The following is a 17333-nucleotide window of genomic DNA, read 5'->3' as shown; positions in this document are numbered from 1 at the left end:
TTGAAATTTTGCAGGGCTATCATGCAAGGGGCAACCTATTCTTTTAGTAATTTGTGGGACTGGATCTGCTGTGCAATTACACCGTGCAACAGAGGAGCTGGGATTTATATCAAAACATAGCAGCCAATTACACTGTGAGCATTCTGCAGGTAGAGCATTTTATGAACTAGGATAGCATGAGGCACCATCACTTTTGAGTGTAATTAATCTTAATTAATTCCCTGATATTTAATATTAGCCTATCTGTGTATTTAAAAACCTATCTGACACACCCCCATCATACTGCCTGAACATCTCCTGGTGAATTAAAATGAAAAATGACTATAGCAATTATTGCATGTTTAGATGCAGTAATGATTCTTAAATTAGCAATTTCCCAAGACATGCTAATGTAGTGACTGGCTTCTCATGGTTTTGGGTGGTTCAGTCTACACATAAATTTGCATGGATTTAACAAGCAGTGTGAAGTTGCACCATTTTAAACAAATGACTCTGTCTGAAAAAGACATCAGTTTATCTCCACTTTCATAAAATCACAGAATTGTTTAGGTTGGAAAAGCCCTCTCAGATCAAGTCCAACTGTTCCCCCAGCACTGCCAAGCCCATCACTCAGCTGTGTCCCCAAGTGCCACATTTACATGGCTTTTAAATCTCTGCAGGGACGGTGACTTCACTCCTGTACTGGGCAGCCTGTGCCAGGGCTGGACAACCCTTTTGGTGAGGAAATTTTTCCTGATATCCAACCTAAACCTCTCGTGGCACAACTTGAGGCCATTTCCTCTTGTTCTGTCACTTGTTACCTGGGAGAAGAGACCAATCCTCCTTCCAGGTAGTCACAGAGTGATGAGGTCTCCCCTGAGCCTCCTTTTCTCCAGGCTGAGCCCCCCAACTCCTTCAGCTGCTCCTCTTAAACTCACCCTCTCTCCCCTTCCCCAGCTTTGCCACCCTTCCCTGGACATGCTCAATGTCCTTGTGGTGAGGGGCCCAAAACTGACCCCAGATTTGAGGAGTGGCCTCACCAGAGCCCAGCACAGGGGGACAATCACTGCCCTGGCCCTGCTGGCCACACCACTGCTGATACAGGCCAGGTGCCATTGGCCTTTCTGGCCACCTGGGCACTGCTGGCTGATGCTCAGCAGCCACCAAGCAGCACTCTGCATTGGTTTGGCCGATTCAGCGTGTCCCTCCTTGAACCCAGCAGTTGTGCTCTGAGCTGTGAGCCCAGCTGCAGCTCAGGGTGCTGCATACTCACATGGTAGGAAGCTCTTTCCTCCCTGTCCATGGGGCGGGTCACGTACATCCTGCCCGACACGGGGTCAATGTTGAACACCTCCATGGGTGGCTGGTCAGCTCCCACTCCAGTGATGCTGTACCTGATATGGATCTCCTTGTCCTTATCAGAACGGATCTGCAGGAAATAACAGAGACAAGAAGCCATCAGCTCTGGACAAAAGCCATACGGATGTTTGAGCAGCTTAGAAGATCTGAGCCCGAAGGCTGCAGGGATGCAACACCACTGTCAGTCCTGACAAGGGAGCTGAACGCTAAAGATTTGGCAAAAAGCCATGAAAAGTACATTCCACATAGTTTCAGGTATTTTGCTCCTCTTTAATTCACGAGAAATCATTGAAATTGTGACTTTTCAACTGAGATGTGGAAGACCCTAAAATGCACAAACCCTGCTGTTTACATATATTACTGAAACCCTGGGCTCCTTAAAGTGTCCATATTTTTCAGCCATACCCAGAGTCTCCTGGCCATTAATCATTTCTGAAAACGCTGTCTGCAAGCTCCCCCATCGTATTCTCAGCCCTGGTGACTGTGCACACAAATACTCCCATGAAATTCAAAGAATGGGGCTGTTTGCTCCTCTTTGTCCACCCCTGCTGGCTTGACAAGGCCAGGATGGGAATGCCCAGTGGGATGCTACCATTTCATGTGATTATTTGAGGAAAAGCATGTTTTGGACACTGTTTCTGAAAGCCCTTCCCTTCTGCACCTTGAGAAAACACTGCAAGCAGAGTACAGCACAGTGAGTTCCATGAACCTTGGATACAGAGCTGAGGAAAAAAAGAAGGGAGGTTAATATGTTGTCCTAGCAACCCTGACTATCTCTTTAAACACAAATTTAATTTTCTGATCAAATGCTGAAAGAAGTTCTTGCAACAGCATGACTATTCCCTACAGAAAGTGCAAGGTACAAATAAATTACCACCCCCCTCCATCACAAAGTGTCTTGGCACTGTAAAAAGCGATGTGCATAAATTTTTTCCCTAACAGGTCTGTGAATACAAGGAAGTAGTGGGAAGATAAAAGAGCCCTCGTAGCTGAGTGCACGTTGGCATCTCTGCTACGGCAGCTGCACCCTTGGACGGGTCTGAGTGACCTTAGTGGGATCCTGTGTCCCCCAAACAGCCTCGACTGGGGGAGAGAAGGTCATCTCCCAAGGGAAGAGGAAGCCTGGCTTGTCAGGCAAGGGAATTGAGAGGGGGCTGTGGGCTGCTCCACACTCCTCCCATACGTGACCTGCTGCTGTTCCTTCCTCTCCTGACACAGGAGGCTGACAATGCTGAACGTGTCAGAGCAGGGCAATATCAGATCCCTGGCTCCCAGAACGTCCTTTGATACCTTTGTCCAGATCATTACCAAGTTTGTACACAGTCTTCTTTGTACTTCCCCCACCAAACTGTCTGCTCCTGCTAATGGCTAATCATGTCAGTTATTACAGACACGGCCAGGATTGATCTGTGTGCTACCAAGGCTGCAGGAGCTGCAGGTCAGGGAATAGACACAGCTCCATTTGTCTTCTCTCCAAAGGATTCACTGCTTGTTACACTGTTAGTGTTGAGGAAAACTGATTGGACTTACACTGGTACAGTCACTTAAAAGAGGGCCTGGGGACACTGAAAGTGCCCTCGTGCTGCACAGGAGGAATTGTCCAGGTTTATGTGGGGCTGGAGAGACCCAAGGAGACAGCCACGAATCCAGCTTTCATTAGCAAATCCGGGGGTGAGGAAGGGTGTGCTAAAATCAAGCATTGCTTGCACAACTGTGGTTTCAGTGACAGCAGCCAACTCACCGGTTTGATAGCTGAAGACCCCATTTTCAGGAGGTCAGCTCTGCCCTGCCAGAGGGAAGGGATGGAAATCGAGCTGGTGGCAATGCCTGTGCAAATGCACAGCTCACATCAGGGAGCTCCAGCTCCAACCCACTACATCCACACCTGCAGCCAGGCTTCAGGTAAGTGAACACAGCAACACACTGCTCGACCTCCAGCTTTGAGCCAGGGTGGGGTTCCCACCCTACAAATTAGAAAGGGTAATGTGGGACACAGCTGTGTGTCTTCATCAGTGTGTGTCTGCACAGCTCCAAACAAACTGGAATGTCAATTTTCCCTGAACAAAGGTGGAAAAAACCCACAGCTACCCAACAAAGGTATTTTACACTTCTGTGGAGCCCCAGCCTGGCTCAGCTATGGCTGTGCTTGAGCACAAACACCAGGGCTAAGCAGACACTGCAGGGAACCAAAATGGAAGCAGCTTTAACCTGCACCACAGAAGGGAAGAGCTTCTTAGTGGACATTTTTCTGCTCTATTTCCTGTTGCATATAGTACCCAGATCCCATTGTGATAGAAGCATTAGAAATGCATAGAGAAAGACAGAAACAGGGAAAAGGAGCCTGGATTTAAATATTCACTGCTAAAGGCACTATATTTTATTTTTGGGAAACGCAGATAAACAGAAGCTCTCGAAGAAAGCTATGTACAGTTTAATAAAGTGCACGCTATAAGATGTCCTTGCAGCACTTTTATTAGCATTAATAGGGTCTAAGCTGTCTGTATGTAAATCATTGCAGATCTAGATGAAATATATCATAAGACCCACACGACTCACCCAATTATACTGAGAGAAATCCATGAGCTAATTATACTGCATTGAGCAAAACAAAGATGGGGGGAATATACTGAAAATATTCAGCAAAGACTCATTATTTGCTGTTAATTGCAATCATAGCACAAGGGTTTGCCTGCTACCTGTACTTAAATCCATTTCCAGTAAATATACAAGGGTGTGAAGTGTTCAGAAAAAAAAAGAAGTAAGAAGTAGCACTTGTCACAGAAAGTTGCAAAGACCACTGACAATGAAGCATAGTACATTTTACTACCAGGGAGATATTTATCACACATATGCTTTTTATATTGGAACATATAATTTTAGCACTCTTAATGAGATTAAAAAGAAAAAAAAAAGATTTTTTTCAGTAATCCTGTAACATTTTGACCAAAGGTTTCATTTGCCTAACTCCCAGGGTGCAATTTAGTAAATCTTGTTGAGAAGTTAAGAACATTATCTGAACACAATGCAAGGTTTACTTCTTTTGTTGAAACTGTTCCTGGAGCAATTTACAAACAACAAAAATAATACTACTACTAATATTATTAATATAATAATAATAAACCCCTCTCTATTCCCAAGGAGCTCACTAAATCAGAAGTAAAAATTACTGGTTGGGGAAATGTACTGGTTCAGAAGGAAGTTACTTTTTCCTTAATGGAAAATTTCCTTTCCTTTAGGCTGGGAAGTGTGAAGATGGTAACAGATCCATATGATAATCTTCTGACTGGAGAACATACACATGAATTTTCCTTTCATTTATCTCTTCTTTTATAATGCAGTCAAGAGGTATGCAGGGCTCTGGGTTACAGAACAGATGGCAGAGGGATGGTTTTCCTTAGCTGCATTTATACATTTTTTACTCGGAGAACCCTTGGAGCTTTGAGCTCCTCCAGTGCCTGGCATGATACAATTCTGCATATGATGATGTGAGCAGGATGAATGATGATGGCTGATGACTGTCATAAAAAGAATTTGCTTGCAAAGCAGCTTTTATGCTCTAAAAAACCCCTCCGGGATGGAGCTTGGAGTGGATTGATACACTGGTGAGGGAAAATGTCCCAGATCCAAAGGCAATTTATGTTGGAAGTTGCAATCCCTTGTTCCTACCCTACCTCGTGAACACAGGTAGCGTTTTCCATGCAGGAGCCCTCACCAACTCTGACAGATACAAATGGACCATCTGGAAGCTGGGACCAGCCCCCAGAGCCCCAGAGGGAACCTGCAGCAGGGCCAGGCACGGTGCTGGCATTGCCATCCCTCTGCCTGGCTGTGGCCAGCAAGGACAGGGTGGCCTTGCAGCCCAGCAGTGAGTGCTTGGAGCTCAAAGCATCACTGAGGCATCATCCAAAACACAGCAACGTTTGCAGCTCAGAACCAGAACACCCGGAGTCTGACTCAGCCCTTGTTTCTACAAAGCAATCCCACAAACAGGAGAAATGGTGCAATTCCACAGGATGGGTATTTTCTACTGCAGGTTCTGATCTAATAAGGAAAATGTCTGCAAATGAACATTGCAACTCTTGAGACAATACAGGGTCAAGCCCTTCCAAGCTGGCTTTCTCCTCTGCAGCAGTGTCACATTTAGAAAAGCAGTGTTTGTGGCACAGGACTGCATTCTGCTTTCACAGATAACATCATGCATCTCCGACAGGATTTACTGGCTAGCTAAACTATTCCCACAAACTACTGGTGAACAGAATTTCAAGTGGTGAGCTCCTCTAAGGTACCAGATTTTATCACTGGTTTTCTTCTGTTGATCCATACCCGTGTGCTCTCAGCACTGCCCTATTTTTGCTGCAGAAGGTTCAGTTCACAAGCTCTCCTCCCTTGCCGTGGCAGGGACAGGAGCCAGCAGAGATCCCTGCAGTGCTCCCATGCCAGGAGCAGGGCTGGTACAGAGTAAGGCAAGCTGTGTGGTCAGCAGATTGGAGGGCACCAGTGAGACCATAAGTTTTACAGTTTCTGGAGCATGACATTGACAGAAAAAAAAGTGTTCCAATGGAGACTGTTTAGAGAGTAGTGAAGAAAATGCCTGGAGGGTGAGGAAATGGGGTGTGTAAGGAAAAGCTGAATGAACAAGGACAACTGAGCCTACAGGAGAGAAGATGTGACCATAACAACAGTGCTCCTGTGTTATTATAGAAACACATTCAGAGAATTGCACAAGGTGGTCCAGGTTCTGCCCATGCCTGCACTGTGCCTGGAAATGTATCTGGAGAAAGCAAAGCAGGACGTTTATCCTCTGTTACATTTTCCTTCCACAGAATGAATCAGAAAATAAATTTCCTTTGAAGTTCTTTGTCTTGCTCTACAACATATGGAGTCAAAAATGCCCTTCAAAAACCACTTAGTTTACCAAATCTTCCACAGAATAATATGCAACATTTGCACTAACATGACCTGGGGATACTTAGACTTGATTTTTTTGTTTTATAAAACCCATTATAATTATTAATGAACACATAAAATAATGTAAATGATAAGCAGTAAGTGTCTTTTATTATTAAGCTCTTAGCTATTTTGCCCATTAAGAAAACCAAATTAAAATAATTGAAGATTATAATCTGTCATGCATTCAAAATGCTCCATAGAAATTCAGACAGGCAAACATATTCAAAGCCTTTAAAAGAGCACACTTAAGAGTCAGTCTAAGCATTCCAGGATTGGCTCATTAATTTTAGTGGAAATATTTTAATTCAGCTACTCTTACTGTTTATTGAATTCTTTGCTAAGTACTTACTTATTTATTTTTAACTGAATTTGCAATATGTTTAGAACTCATTTGTATAAAAGTTCTTAACTCTTATTTCACAGTTGTTTCAGAAGCCAGTAAAGAGACACATCTCTAGCCCTGTATTTCCAAACAAATTACTGCATGTTGCTGAAAGAATCACATATGGTTTCAATAAAAAGATGCAAAAGTCAAGCAGTGAAAAATTAAGATAGATTTGGAGACTCAACCAGGTGAAGGTAACATTTAACTTGTCTCCTTTTAACTTGCCAATGATCCCAAGCTATGTCCTAGAAGGAAATGAAAAAAACCCCAAACCCCCAGGAGATCCTCTAAAACACTTCTGTCTCCAGAGAGAACTGTCTTTTCTGTGCCTTGCAAAGGGGATGCTTGGACATGGCAAGGGCAGTTTGTACAAACCCAGCACTTTCACTAACTCCAGCCCTGGGCTTAACAGCAGCTTGCCCTTAAGTATTCACCCACCCCTGGACAAAATGACCATTGACTGAGCCAAGTGTCCATGCTGGTGGATTTACAAACAAGGTTAAACAGGGAAAGACCTCTACTGGCAAAGGAAGAAGGGATGGAATCACATGTTTTTACTTGGGGATTTCTTTCCTTCCTCAATTGGGACTGGTTCCATCTCACAGATGATTTTCTAAAACCTTTGTATCTGGTCTCAGACAAAAAGAAAGGAAGCAAGTTTTTGCAGGGTGAAATCCATCTTCCTGAAGGCTTAAGTATATATCACATTTCCGGGAAGAAGTGGTTTTTCTCTTTCCACCCACAGAAAGAGATAACTAAGGACTATAGCTAGACTAGAGACCAAATTTTCACAGGGTTGAGATTCACTGCTGAGAGCTTAAGTTTCTTCCTCTTCTTTAAAATACAAGTCCAAAGCCAAACTATAAAATGTTCCATTTGCCCCAACGGCTGGATCTCTCCCACGTCAGGCTACATCTTCCAGCTGAAATCTGTGATTTCTAATTTTATTTGTTTTGATGATAAGACAGAGTACAAGTAGTGCTCCAGAGAGATTAAAGCTGTCATTTAAGCCATTAATGTAACTGATGATGCAGCCTGCGTTAAAGAAATGAAGCTATGAGATGTCTGAACCCAAAAGAGAAGAACCTCTCCTGTGTGCCTGGCTTGTTCTGTGGTACCTGCAGAGGAGCCCATTCCCATTCAGCCATTCCCAAACAGCCATTCCCATCCAGCCCATTCCCATCCAGCCATTCCCAAACAGCCATTCCTACCCAGCCATTCCCAATCCAGTTCTTCTCATCCAGGTATTTCCATCCAGCCCATTCCCATACAGCCATTCCCAATCCAATCCTTCTCATCCAGATATTCCCAACCAGCCCATTCCCATCCAGCCCTTTCCATCCAGATATTCCCATCCAGATATTCCCATACAGCCATTCCCATCCAGCTCTCCTGCTCCTTACCAGGAGGATTTGCTTCCTCTGCACGCACCCTGTGAGTGTTTGGCTGAGGTGCTGCACCAAATGTTCAGCTGCTGACAGCTCCCAGCATTTCCCTGGTCATTTGGCTTCCACACAGCTCCCTCTGTCCAAGGGCTCCTCTCCAACCCTGCTGCTCCCTCCAGGCCAATTACATCCACATGGACACACTCCTCTGGAGCCTTCCCTGTGCCCACGGGTACCTTTGATAGCTTTCACTCCTTCTCTCGCTTCCAAGTTTTTTTGAATTGTTTACCAGGATTTTCCTTTTCTAGCTGGATGAAAATGTAACACTGAGCAGATGGAGAACAGCATATCAATCAGGCTCAGTAGGAGCTGGTAATGCAGTGGGAGAGAATTTCTGCCTGCAACTCAGGCCAGTAACTGTGTGTGACCCCACACATAAGTACAGGATGAAATTGGACTTGTCAGACTCACGGTCTAATTCAAAACTACCATTATTCTGCTTGGGATAAAAGCAAAATAACAATCCTTTTGCCTAGAAAAGCAAATTTCATACATGATCAGACAACACACTGCAAGCACAGAGTACCTGGTGTGCAGCAGTGCATCCAGGCCAAGGACCTGCTGCAGCTTAACTCTACTCTCCTACCTGCTGAAACAGCAAAGAGTTTCTGTTTTAGCTTGAGCTGTCCTGACACAAAAAGACTGAGGTCTGCAGTGCTCATGGGGCCAGTCTGCTCTGTGTAACTCTGCAACTGGTCAAAGTTTCTGAGTGGTGACTTGAGACTGCAGAAACTCCTGTCAGTCTCTGTTTTTACCAGTGAAAAACTCAGTAAACTGCAATTTGTTGCATGTTCTTTGTGATTAAATAATTAAGTAATTTTCATTACTCACTATAATAGAGGTCAAGAAGCCAAGGTCCCCATAATCAGGAACTGGCCAATGCTAATGGAACTTGCACATCTAACAGTAATTGATATGGCCCAGTCATTTCTAAAGCAGTATGTGCCTTTCTTTGGGATTTGTGCAGCCTGAGAACTCCACTGTGGAAATGCTTCAGACTGTAGCAAGGCAAGAGAGAGGGAGGAGGGCAGCACTGATGGAAAAAGATTACAGAACACCTCCATGTGACCAGCATCTTATCACTGCCAGAACCTTGATAGCAGAAGCAACAAAACTAATTTTTACTACTCTTTCCCTTATCTCTCTTGCAAGAGAGCAGATTCTTCACTGCAGTGACTGAAGGCATCCCAGTGGAGCTGATGTGCTGCTATCAGGTGAATTTTGGCCCTGAAGAACTGAGGCTGGTTCACACTGTGCAAGATGCAAGGGGCTGATACTGCCTGACTGGGATTTGAACCAGATGCACAAACCCTCCTGTGCTGCAGAGGATGCTCCATGACAAAAGGTGAGAGGAAATACCTCTGAGAGTTCAAAACACACTGTTCTTACTGCTCTGACAGAGGAGTTGTGACAGGCTAGAGAAGATCATCCTCCATAATCTATTTAAGAAGGTTACCCACTGTTTCCTTGCAGAGGGTACCATCCTGCAGCACCTTCTTGCAGCTGACCCTGCTGCTGCCTGTGATAGCTGTGCCTAAATGAAGACAAAGTCAAGAAAAACAAATCATGGCAGTGGGAATTTGTCCTCATTTCTTTTTGAAGTGAATCTCTCCTGAAGCCTTATATCATTACATCATGTCTGCCACAAAGCAAGCCTGGAAAAGAAAAATCCAGCACCTTTCTGGGTAAAACTGAGCAGGAAACTCGAGTGCTCAGTGCAGAAGATAAATAATGGTAGCAAATATTGACCTACACAGGAGTAACCTGATCACTGTAACTAATGATTGAGGCCCTCAGCTGATATAAATCAGTGTAGACTCAGTAGCTTCAAACAGAGGCACGCTAATTTATTTCAGCTGAAAATCCAGCCCATGGCATTTAAAAATTCAGCTGCACAGCAGAAGAACAAGTGAAGAATGATTTTCACTCGACCTACAGCAATTTACCACAAGCAGCATTCCTCTTGGTAGGACAGTGAGCTTGGACACAGGGAACCAGAATTCAGGGGAGAACAAACACACTGGTGTCCTCAGGAAGGAAGTTTTTCCCAGACTCAAGGGATATAATTGGTCTTTGTGTGACCTTTGCTTTTGTACTGAGCTCTGGCTTTCCCAGATCATGCACTGAACTCCCAATGGCATGATGCCTACAGATCTTACTGATCATGGAGAAGTGGTGCTGTGGCATGATTGGGAGTGCTGCTCTCAGCATAAAATAAAGCTTTTGGACCTGCCTGCAAATAGCTAACAATGGGAAACAATAATAAAACCCTCCAGTGTGTCTATTTTGGAGAACAAAATCTGCTGAGACTCGTATTTGAGACACTACTTTGGGATGCTTGCAGAGCAGGATTTAAAGCTCTGCAGCTCTCAAAGTCTCTCTAAAAAGTTTAATTACAGGAAAAGCAAACCTATTTGTTTGTTATGTAGGGTAGATTACATGGCACAGCATATACAGAAGTTATTTCAATGGTCAGGAAAAGGAAACACCAACGTGGGGAGGCAGGGAATGAAGTTCTCTCTGTGCACGATGGGAGCAATGCTAGAAGACATCAGTGCAGGTCTGGATGTGATGATCCTGAAGGATCCTGTCCAACCTGAGATATCCTATGATTCTATGATTTACTGACCAGTGAACAAAGACAGTGTGAGATGTCTTTGTTCCTAGGACTCATTCTCTTCTGCTACACAGACAAAACATTGAATCCTCTGTAACTTTTCCCTGGTGGCCAAATTCTGCCCATGGTCACACACTTATATTTCCTTCCACAACAGCTGTGCTGGACACTCGAGAGCTGTATTTTTCCTTCAATAAACTTGCAGAGCAAAACACAACAAGAGCTCTGTGGTCGGGAATGCCCAGTAAGGTGACAGGCTGGCACACCCACCCTGCACAGCTGGATCCAGCCCGTGCCCACACGTACACATCTGGCATCCATGCAGGTCACAGCAGCTGCAGGACACGCAGCCAGGCTCGTGCCAGCACTCCCTCCCCCAGCCAGCTCTCCTGGGCCTCCCATCACCTTCCTGCAGCCCCTGCCTATGCCCAGGGTCCCCCAGCAGCTGCAGCTCCTGCACCAACACCCTGAGTTCCAAGGGGACCTTTCCCTCTGCTGTGGGTGTCCTCAGCTCAAACACCCGTGGCTTGTGCAGATGTGCCTCGTGCATCAGGGATGGGAGCTTGCCTTCCAGGAAATTTCAAACCTGGCTGAACTCTGCTCATTTGGAACGAATTCACAGGGCTGGATTTTTGGCAAGTTTTTCTCTTTCGTTAACTCTGTTTCTGTGTGGGTTTTTGATCTGAGACCCCTGCTTGCTTTGACTTGAATTCGTGTTAGACTTATTCATGTGACTTATTGATGTGCTTCTCATCCACACACTTTTAATGCAAGAGGCAGACAGGCCAGCTTGAGGACATGGCGCCATAGATTAAAAAAAAAAAAAAAAAAAAAAGCAGTAATTTCTGACACGTTACAGAGCCTTTTCAAATCTCACTTCCATTTATGGCACATTCTGCTTCTGTATTTAACTCTCCAAAGCAAGTAACAGTCCTCAAAGATCACAAACACAAGCTTCTCACCCTCCACATACCCCAACAACAACAACTGCATTCAAGTCATCAAGGATTTTAGAGTCCAGACTGATCTGGGATGCTTATTCTCAACTCCCCTTTTAACTGCAGATACTTTGACAGACATACGGAATTTCTTGTTTAATTTTTTTTCTGCAGTATTATTAATTGATAATTTAATTTCTGATCTGTGAATTACATGCATTATATGAATTCACCATCAGTGAAATGAAAAGTTTAGAGCAGAATAGTTTAGGTAAGCAGATTGTCAGTGCTTATGGCTGTAAGACATAATTATGTACAGCCAACTGTGTAACGCGCTTGAAAAAATTATAAGCCTAGGCACAGAAATTAAAATTATTTCAAGATGAAGTTGTACAAATACAGCTGCAAAAATCTGCAAAATCCTATTAATTTATGCCAACTGTAGTGGGTAGTGCAGGGGGGATCCAGCCCCCACCTCCCTACCAAAGGAAGTTTAACACCCAGTGAATAAAGGACTGGGTGTTTAAAGAGAAAACTGTTTCAGCTTTATTCTTTATGTACTCATGAACTTGTGGGCATCAGCTGGTAACTTGGTATGATGACTCCTCAGTGTGTCAGGGCAAACATTAAACACTAAATTACCGTATGTCAGCTTAGGGTGGTTAATAATTCGACTGCATCTTGGACTTTCCTGAAATTGCTGTCAAATTGAATCTTTCCTTCGATCAATAAAGGAGCACAAAGCAATACACCATTCGTGGTGTCAAAAAGAATAGATTAGCAAAATACTGTAAATTTAGCTGACAGGGACAACAAACTGCATTCTCTTAGCTAGAGATGCCCAATAACCACATCAATATTTCCAATGAGGGGACCCACATGAGGAAATGGCAGTGTGTGTTCATCACATACCTACTGCTCTGTTCTGGCTGCCACCAAAGCTCCCCTGACCCCCTGCTACCTGTGGATCTAACAGGCAGCAGGTAATTATGGGAGCAATATTTGTTCTACACCGCTGTGTCCATCAATTGCAGCCAGAGGAATGAAACAGAGAATTACTGTGAGCATGGAGAACCCGTCCGACCTGCTGCTCGTTTTCCAAGCTGTGTAATAGAGATATTTCTGGCAATACTGAGGATCAGGACCAGCTGGGGACAGCCAAATCATGTAGGAAATGCAGAAATCTGCACACTGGGCTCATTTAGAGGGATACTACCCACCCCAGATCGTGCTGCTTCTGCCACTTTTACTCTCAGTCAAGCACAGCTACAACAGACACATGACACTCCAGCAAGTAAAACAGATTGGAAGAGATGTTGTTTCCTCTGTGCATTTGACAGCATCAATGACACATTTCAAGATATTCAACACTGGGAAATCGGGACCAGATCTCCAGTGCAACTGTGTTTCCTATTGAAACACCTGAAACCTAAATCAAATTATTCCTAAGGTTTCCTGCACATCTTACCATGGATATGCAGCATATCTGGCCATAGGCTCCTGTAGTGCAGCCACAGGATGCTGCAGCCTCTGAGTGAGCCCTGGAAAAGATTATTCCTTAAGATCAAGTGACAGAAAAGGTGTTGCACTGCAGATGGCTTTGCTGAGCAGCACCCAGCCTGCTCCTCGCTCCCACGAGCAGCCCTCCAGGAACAGGGCTGGGGAACCCTGCTCCAGTTTCTTTTTTAAAAAAATCTGAGCTCTTACAACATCTCAGTGTTTTCTCCTGCTCTTTGATCTCTTCACTACGTTCGCTGTCATGTCAGATTTTATAGTTCAGTTGTGAGTCAGAAATATGTTCTCTGGGTTTTACAGGTCCATCCCATCCAGCACACACACCTTCCCAAAGCCTTGTTGGAGCCTGGTGACAGCAGGAGTGGACCTGAAACAAAGTGGTCGCCAACAACCTTTGAAACATCAGCAGTGAGGAAGCAGAACTTATTTCTTACAGCACATTTTTTGAGCATTTTGATTTTTGGTAATTCAGGTCACTCCATCCAATACTCCGTTGCTGATAGATTTAGCTGTAGCAGTTGTTCTCAGGCTGCAGGGCCCTGAGAAAGTGATGTGAAAGTTGCTGGTAGCAGGAAATTGCCTTCATAATACTTTCAATTTAAAAAAGTTGGTAATGACGCAGGGAATAGGTCCTGTGGGAACCAGGAGGGTTGAAAATAATCCACCAGCGAAAGAATTGTGAACTGCTGACTTTGGGCATTTAATTGGGATGGAATTACAGGTCATCTCCCCCCATCAGTCCTGTGCACACTCCAAAGGTTATACTAGAAAGGAACAGATTATTATTATTTCATACAGTATCTTTTATTTTTTTTTAATCAGAGGAAATTTAAAAAAAACATTCTGTCACATACCCAAAGCGTGCAGTTCCTTTATAAGCCATGCCTTGCTCTCTGAGCTGGTGAAAACCAGCACAGCTTTTCTAAGTTCAGCTTTACACCCATTTCCAGTGGCTGCCAGGCTGACCCAGTATTTCTGTGAGATTAGAGTGGGGTATCACTTCATGTTTATTTCTAGGACAGCTCTAAGTTGGATCTTGTGCCTTTGAGGAGCTGGATGTATGTGGGGAAATGATGTTTCTTCAAATTCTAAATCTTCGGGGCTTTTTCTTTATAATAAGAAGCAGGAGGAAGATTTCCTGACCCTCTGAACTATCCCTGGGTTTGAATACACTACATGGCATGCCTGTAAACACAGAAGAAAGCTCTTGTGTGAAACTTTCTTAAACTGCAGAGGATGATGGACAGCAAATGGGATGCAAGCCAAGGAACATGACAATTAGCACAGAGAAAGTTTTCAGGGTTTATTCCATCAGTCAGCACTTAAGGAGGCTTTGAAGGGGAAAAAGCATCCTTTTTATATTAATCCACTACTTCTGCACTTTCCCCCTATTCCATGGATTTAGTGCTTAGCTGCTAAATATCTATATGCAGAGCTTTATTAAGAGGAGTTGGTTTACTTTTTGAAAGATTTCACATCCATTAGTTCATAGAGAGAAAAGAGGCAAAATCATTTCTCTCACTGCAATACCCAGAGTTTAAATGATGATTTACTCTTCCCCAGCTTTTAGTACTTATAGATGTGGATGAGAAAAGAGCATTTCTTGCAATGGTATTTCTGGTCATCACCTTACTAAAGAGTTGGTTGTGCTACTGATGATAAAATAATTCAGTAAAAGCAAAGGGAAAATCCCCCCTTTTCTATCTTGGCAGACTTCACATCTGAAGAGGCACCTTACTGTTCCAAGATAAAATATTTTCTTTTTTCTTCAAAAAGAAAAAGTTCTCTCATGCAAGAACTTGGGCAACAGCAGGGGACAACGCCATGCCAGTATTAATTAGCAAATTCCAAATGAATCATAGTTTGTGCTTAGCAGGCTATGGTTGAAAACGATGTGAACTTTTAAAATGTTTTGTTGAGCATACAAGTTACAGCTTACTTTTTATATATTTTTTTAAATAAGACTAACAAAGAAAGAGTTGCTTTGGAAGAGCAGCTTATTCATTTTCTCCATGGCTTTGTTCCCAGGCATTTGTGCTTTTGCCCATCTCTTTATCCAAAGGTTAACACTCACCCTTAGCTCATCCCTTCTGGTCGAGGCCATGACTGGGGGATGGCATTTTGCCTCTAATTAAGGGGTGGCATGTGGGGTTGTCCCCACTGTGACCCGAGTCACCTGGCAGGGGGTGTAGGGTGACATGGGACATTTTTCACCTCTGTGCCTCTTTGATCCTGAGTCCCCAGGACTCCAGGATGTGTCTCCCCCACTGAGGAGTGATGCTCCAGCCCCTGTGTGCCAGGGCTCTCCAGCACAGCACAGGGGGCAGAACTGGGAGGTAGATACAGCTGGCAGCACTGATGGACTCTAATCTTAATTTCAGAATTATTCAGGTTGTGATTAAGATGGGGCACCTGCCAGTGCAAGGCTCATCAATTCTCTTTGATTTGGAAAACTCTGCATCTGTGTCAGAGCTTCAATTTCAGTGCAGAGCTCTGTGGCTATTTTCCCTCTCTTTCCCTTCAATATTGAGTTTAAAAGAAGAGATTGATGCGCTGGTCTGGGGTAAGCAGCCATGGGAGGCTCTGAGTATTCATTCAGGTAGCTACAAGGAGAAAAAGATGTCCTTGGCAAGCTCAGAAATGTGAGATTCCCAAGTCTCCTTGTGCTTCCCCTTACCCTGGCAAACAGAACTGACAGTGCACAGAAGAGCTGGGGGCTACTGCAACATAAAGAACCACTGCAACATCCACTGGGATCCAGAACATTCAGAGCTATTTTAATCAAATTACTATCGATTAGGGACAAACTAGAGTCTACTGAAGTTAATGGACACATTTCCATCGACTTCAAAGGGCTCTGAAACAGCCTGTAACCGAAAACAAGCAAGTACCAAAATGAGAAAATGCATTTGAGTCTCACCCTAATTGCATGAGATCAAAGAACTGTTTCAGCTAGAACTTCTTGAAACTATTCTGCCCGAGACAAATGTCAAACACCTCAAATGGTCAAAAAATCAGCAAAGCTACCAGAAATAAGGAGAATCTGACAGCAGCAAGCGTGGCCAGCTGAGGGTACCAGAGACACACAGACAGATGTATCAGCTCTGCTGGCAGCTCTGGAAGACCTTCACTAACTTACACAGGAAAAAAAATCTTGGCAATTCTGTGCGTGTTTAGATATATACACTAATTTAGTTTTACTTTCCACTCACATTTATTTTCTCTAAGAAGGAAGAGGTTTTTTTCTTCTTTTCCCCTGGAAATGTTAGGATTTAATTCCATGCTACAAATGTATCATTTGTCCTTTTGTCTTCACAAGACCTAATCATCTTCTCTGAGGGATGAATACGAAATCATGACACAAGCAATTTGTTTAAAGTAGCCTCTTTTACTGCCTAGAACATTTCGTTGTCTTTAAAGCTATATATTTATGTGACAGCCAGACATCCATTAAAACCCACAAACCTTAAGGCCTGTGAGGTACAAATGGGATTTCTTCTTTTAAATTTTGTAAGGGAGAAAACCAGACCTGAATACTGGAGGGTCATAACTTTACTGACCTTCATAATATTCGGTTCTTTCCAGAGCTGCTGTAATTAAGTGTTGAGCCAGTGGATGAAATAAGGTTTTTTTTTCTACTTAAGAAGCTAAATTGAGATGGCATTTTAAATAGCCTGTAAGGACCAGCAGCACCATATTGTTGTCAACTACCCTTCTCCAGCTTTTATGCATTCAACAGCCTTAGAAAGTAAACAGATAAATCCCACTCGAGGTCACTTGTGCCATGCTGGGATAGCAGTGGAGGCTGCAGTGGCTTTCTTGACTGCATGGTACTTGAGAAAATTTGGGGCAGCATTAAAGGAAGACTCTGGGATTAGATGCTCCATCCTGCCTAATTCTTTCCTCCATCAACTCTAAAGGGGATGTTTTTCTCAAAGTGTATCAGAATAAGTACCAGAATCTGCATATATAGAGAGATATATAGATATATATAGATATATAGATATATATATGGATGGATGACAATTCCAGGAGCACTGTTACCAACGAGAGAAGAGTACAAACATCCCACAAATGCCAGGGGCCTGACTGACAGCTCTCTGGTAGAAAACCACACAGGAGACTGTCCACCAAAGGCCCCAGTC

General features: G+C 43.8%; 1 protein-coding gene across 2 annotated transcripts in view; it reads right to left on the bottom strand.

The window, feature by feature from the left end:
- Nucleotides 1-17333, bottom strand: part of CDH4 (cadherin 4) — a 420603-nt gene that overhangs the window by 99259 nt on the left and 304011 nt on the right. For both annotated transcript variants that reach the window (XM_088174755.1, XM_088174756.1), the window contains one exon: nucleotides 1253-1408. In XM_088174755.1, the coding sequence (XP_088030881.1) occupies nucleotides 1253-1408 (156 nt within the window). The remainder of the gene's footprint in view (nucleotides 1-1252; nucleotides 1409-17333) is intronic.

Source organism: Sturnus vulgaris, chromosome 17, assembly GCF_052056855.1.
Source record: "Sturnus vulgaris isolate bStuVul1 chromosome 17, bStuVul1.hap1, whole genome shotgun sequence".
NCBI lineage: Eukaryota > Metazoa > Chordata > Aves > Passeriformes > Sturnidae > Sturnus > Sturnus vulgaris.
This window is presented reverse-complemented; position numbering and strand designations above follow the sequence as displayed.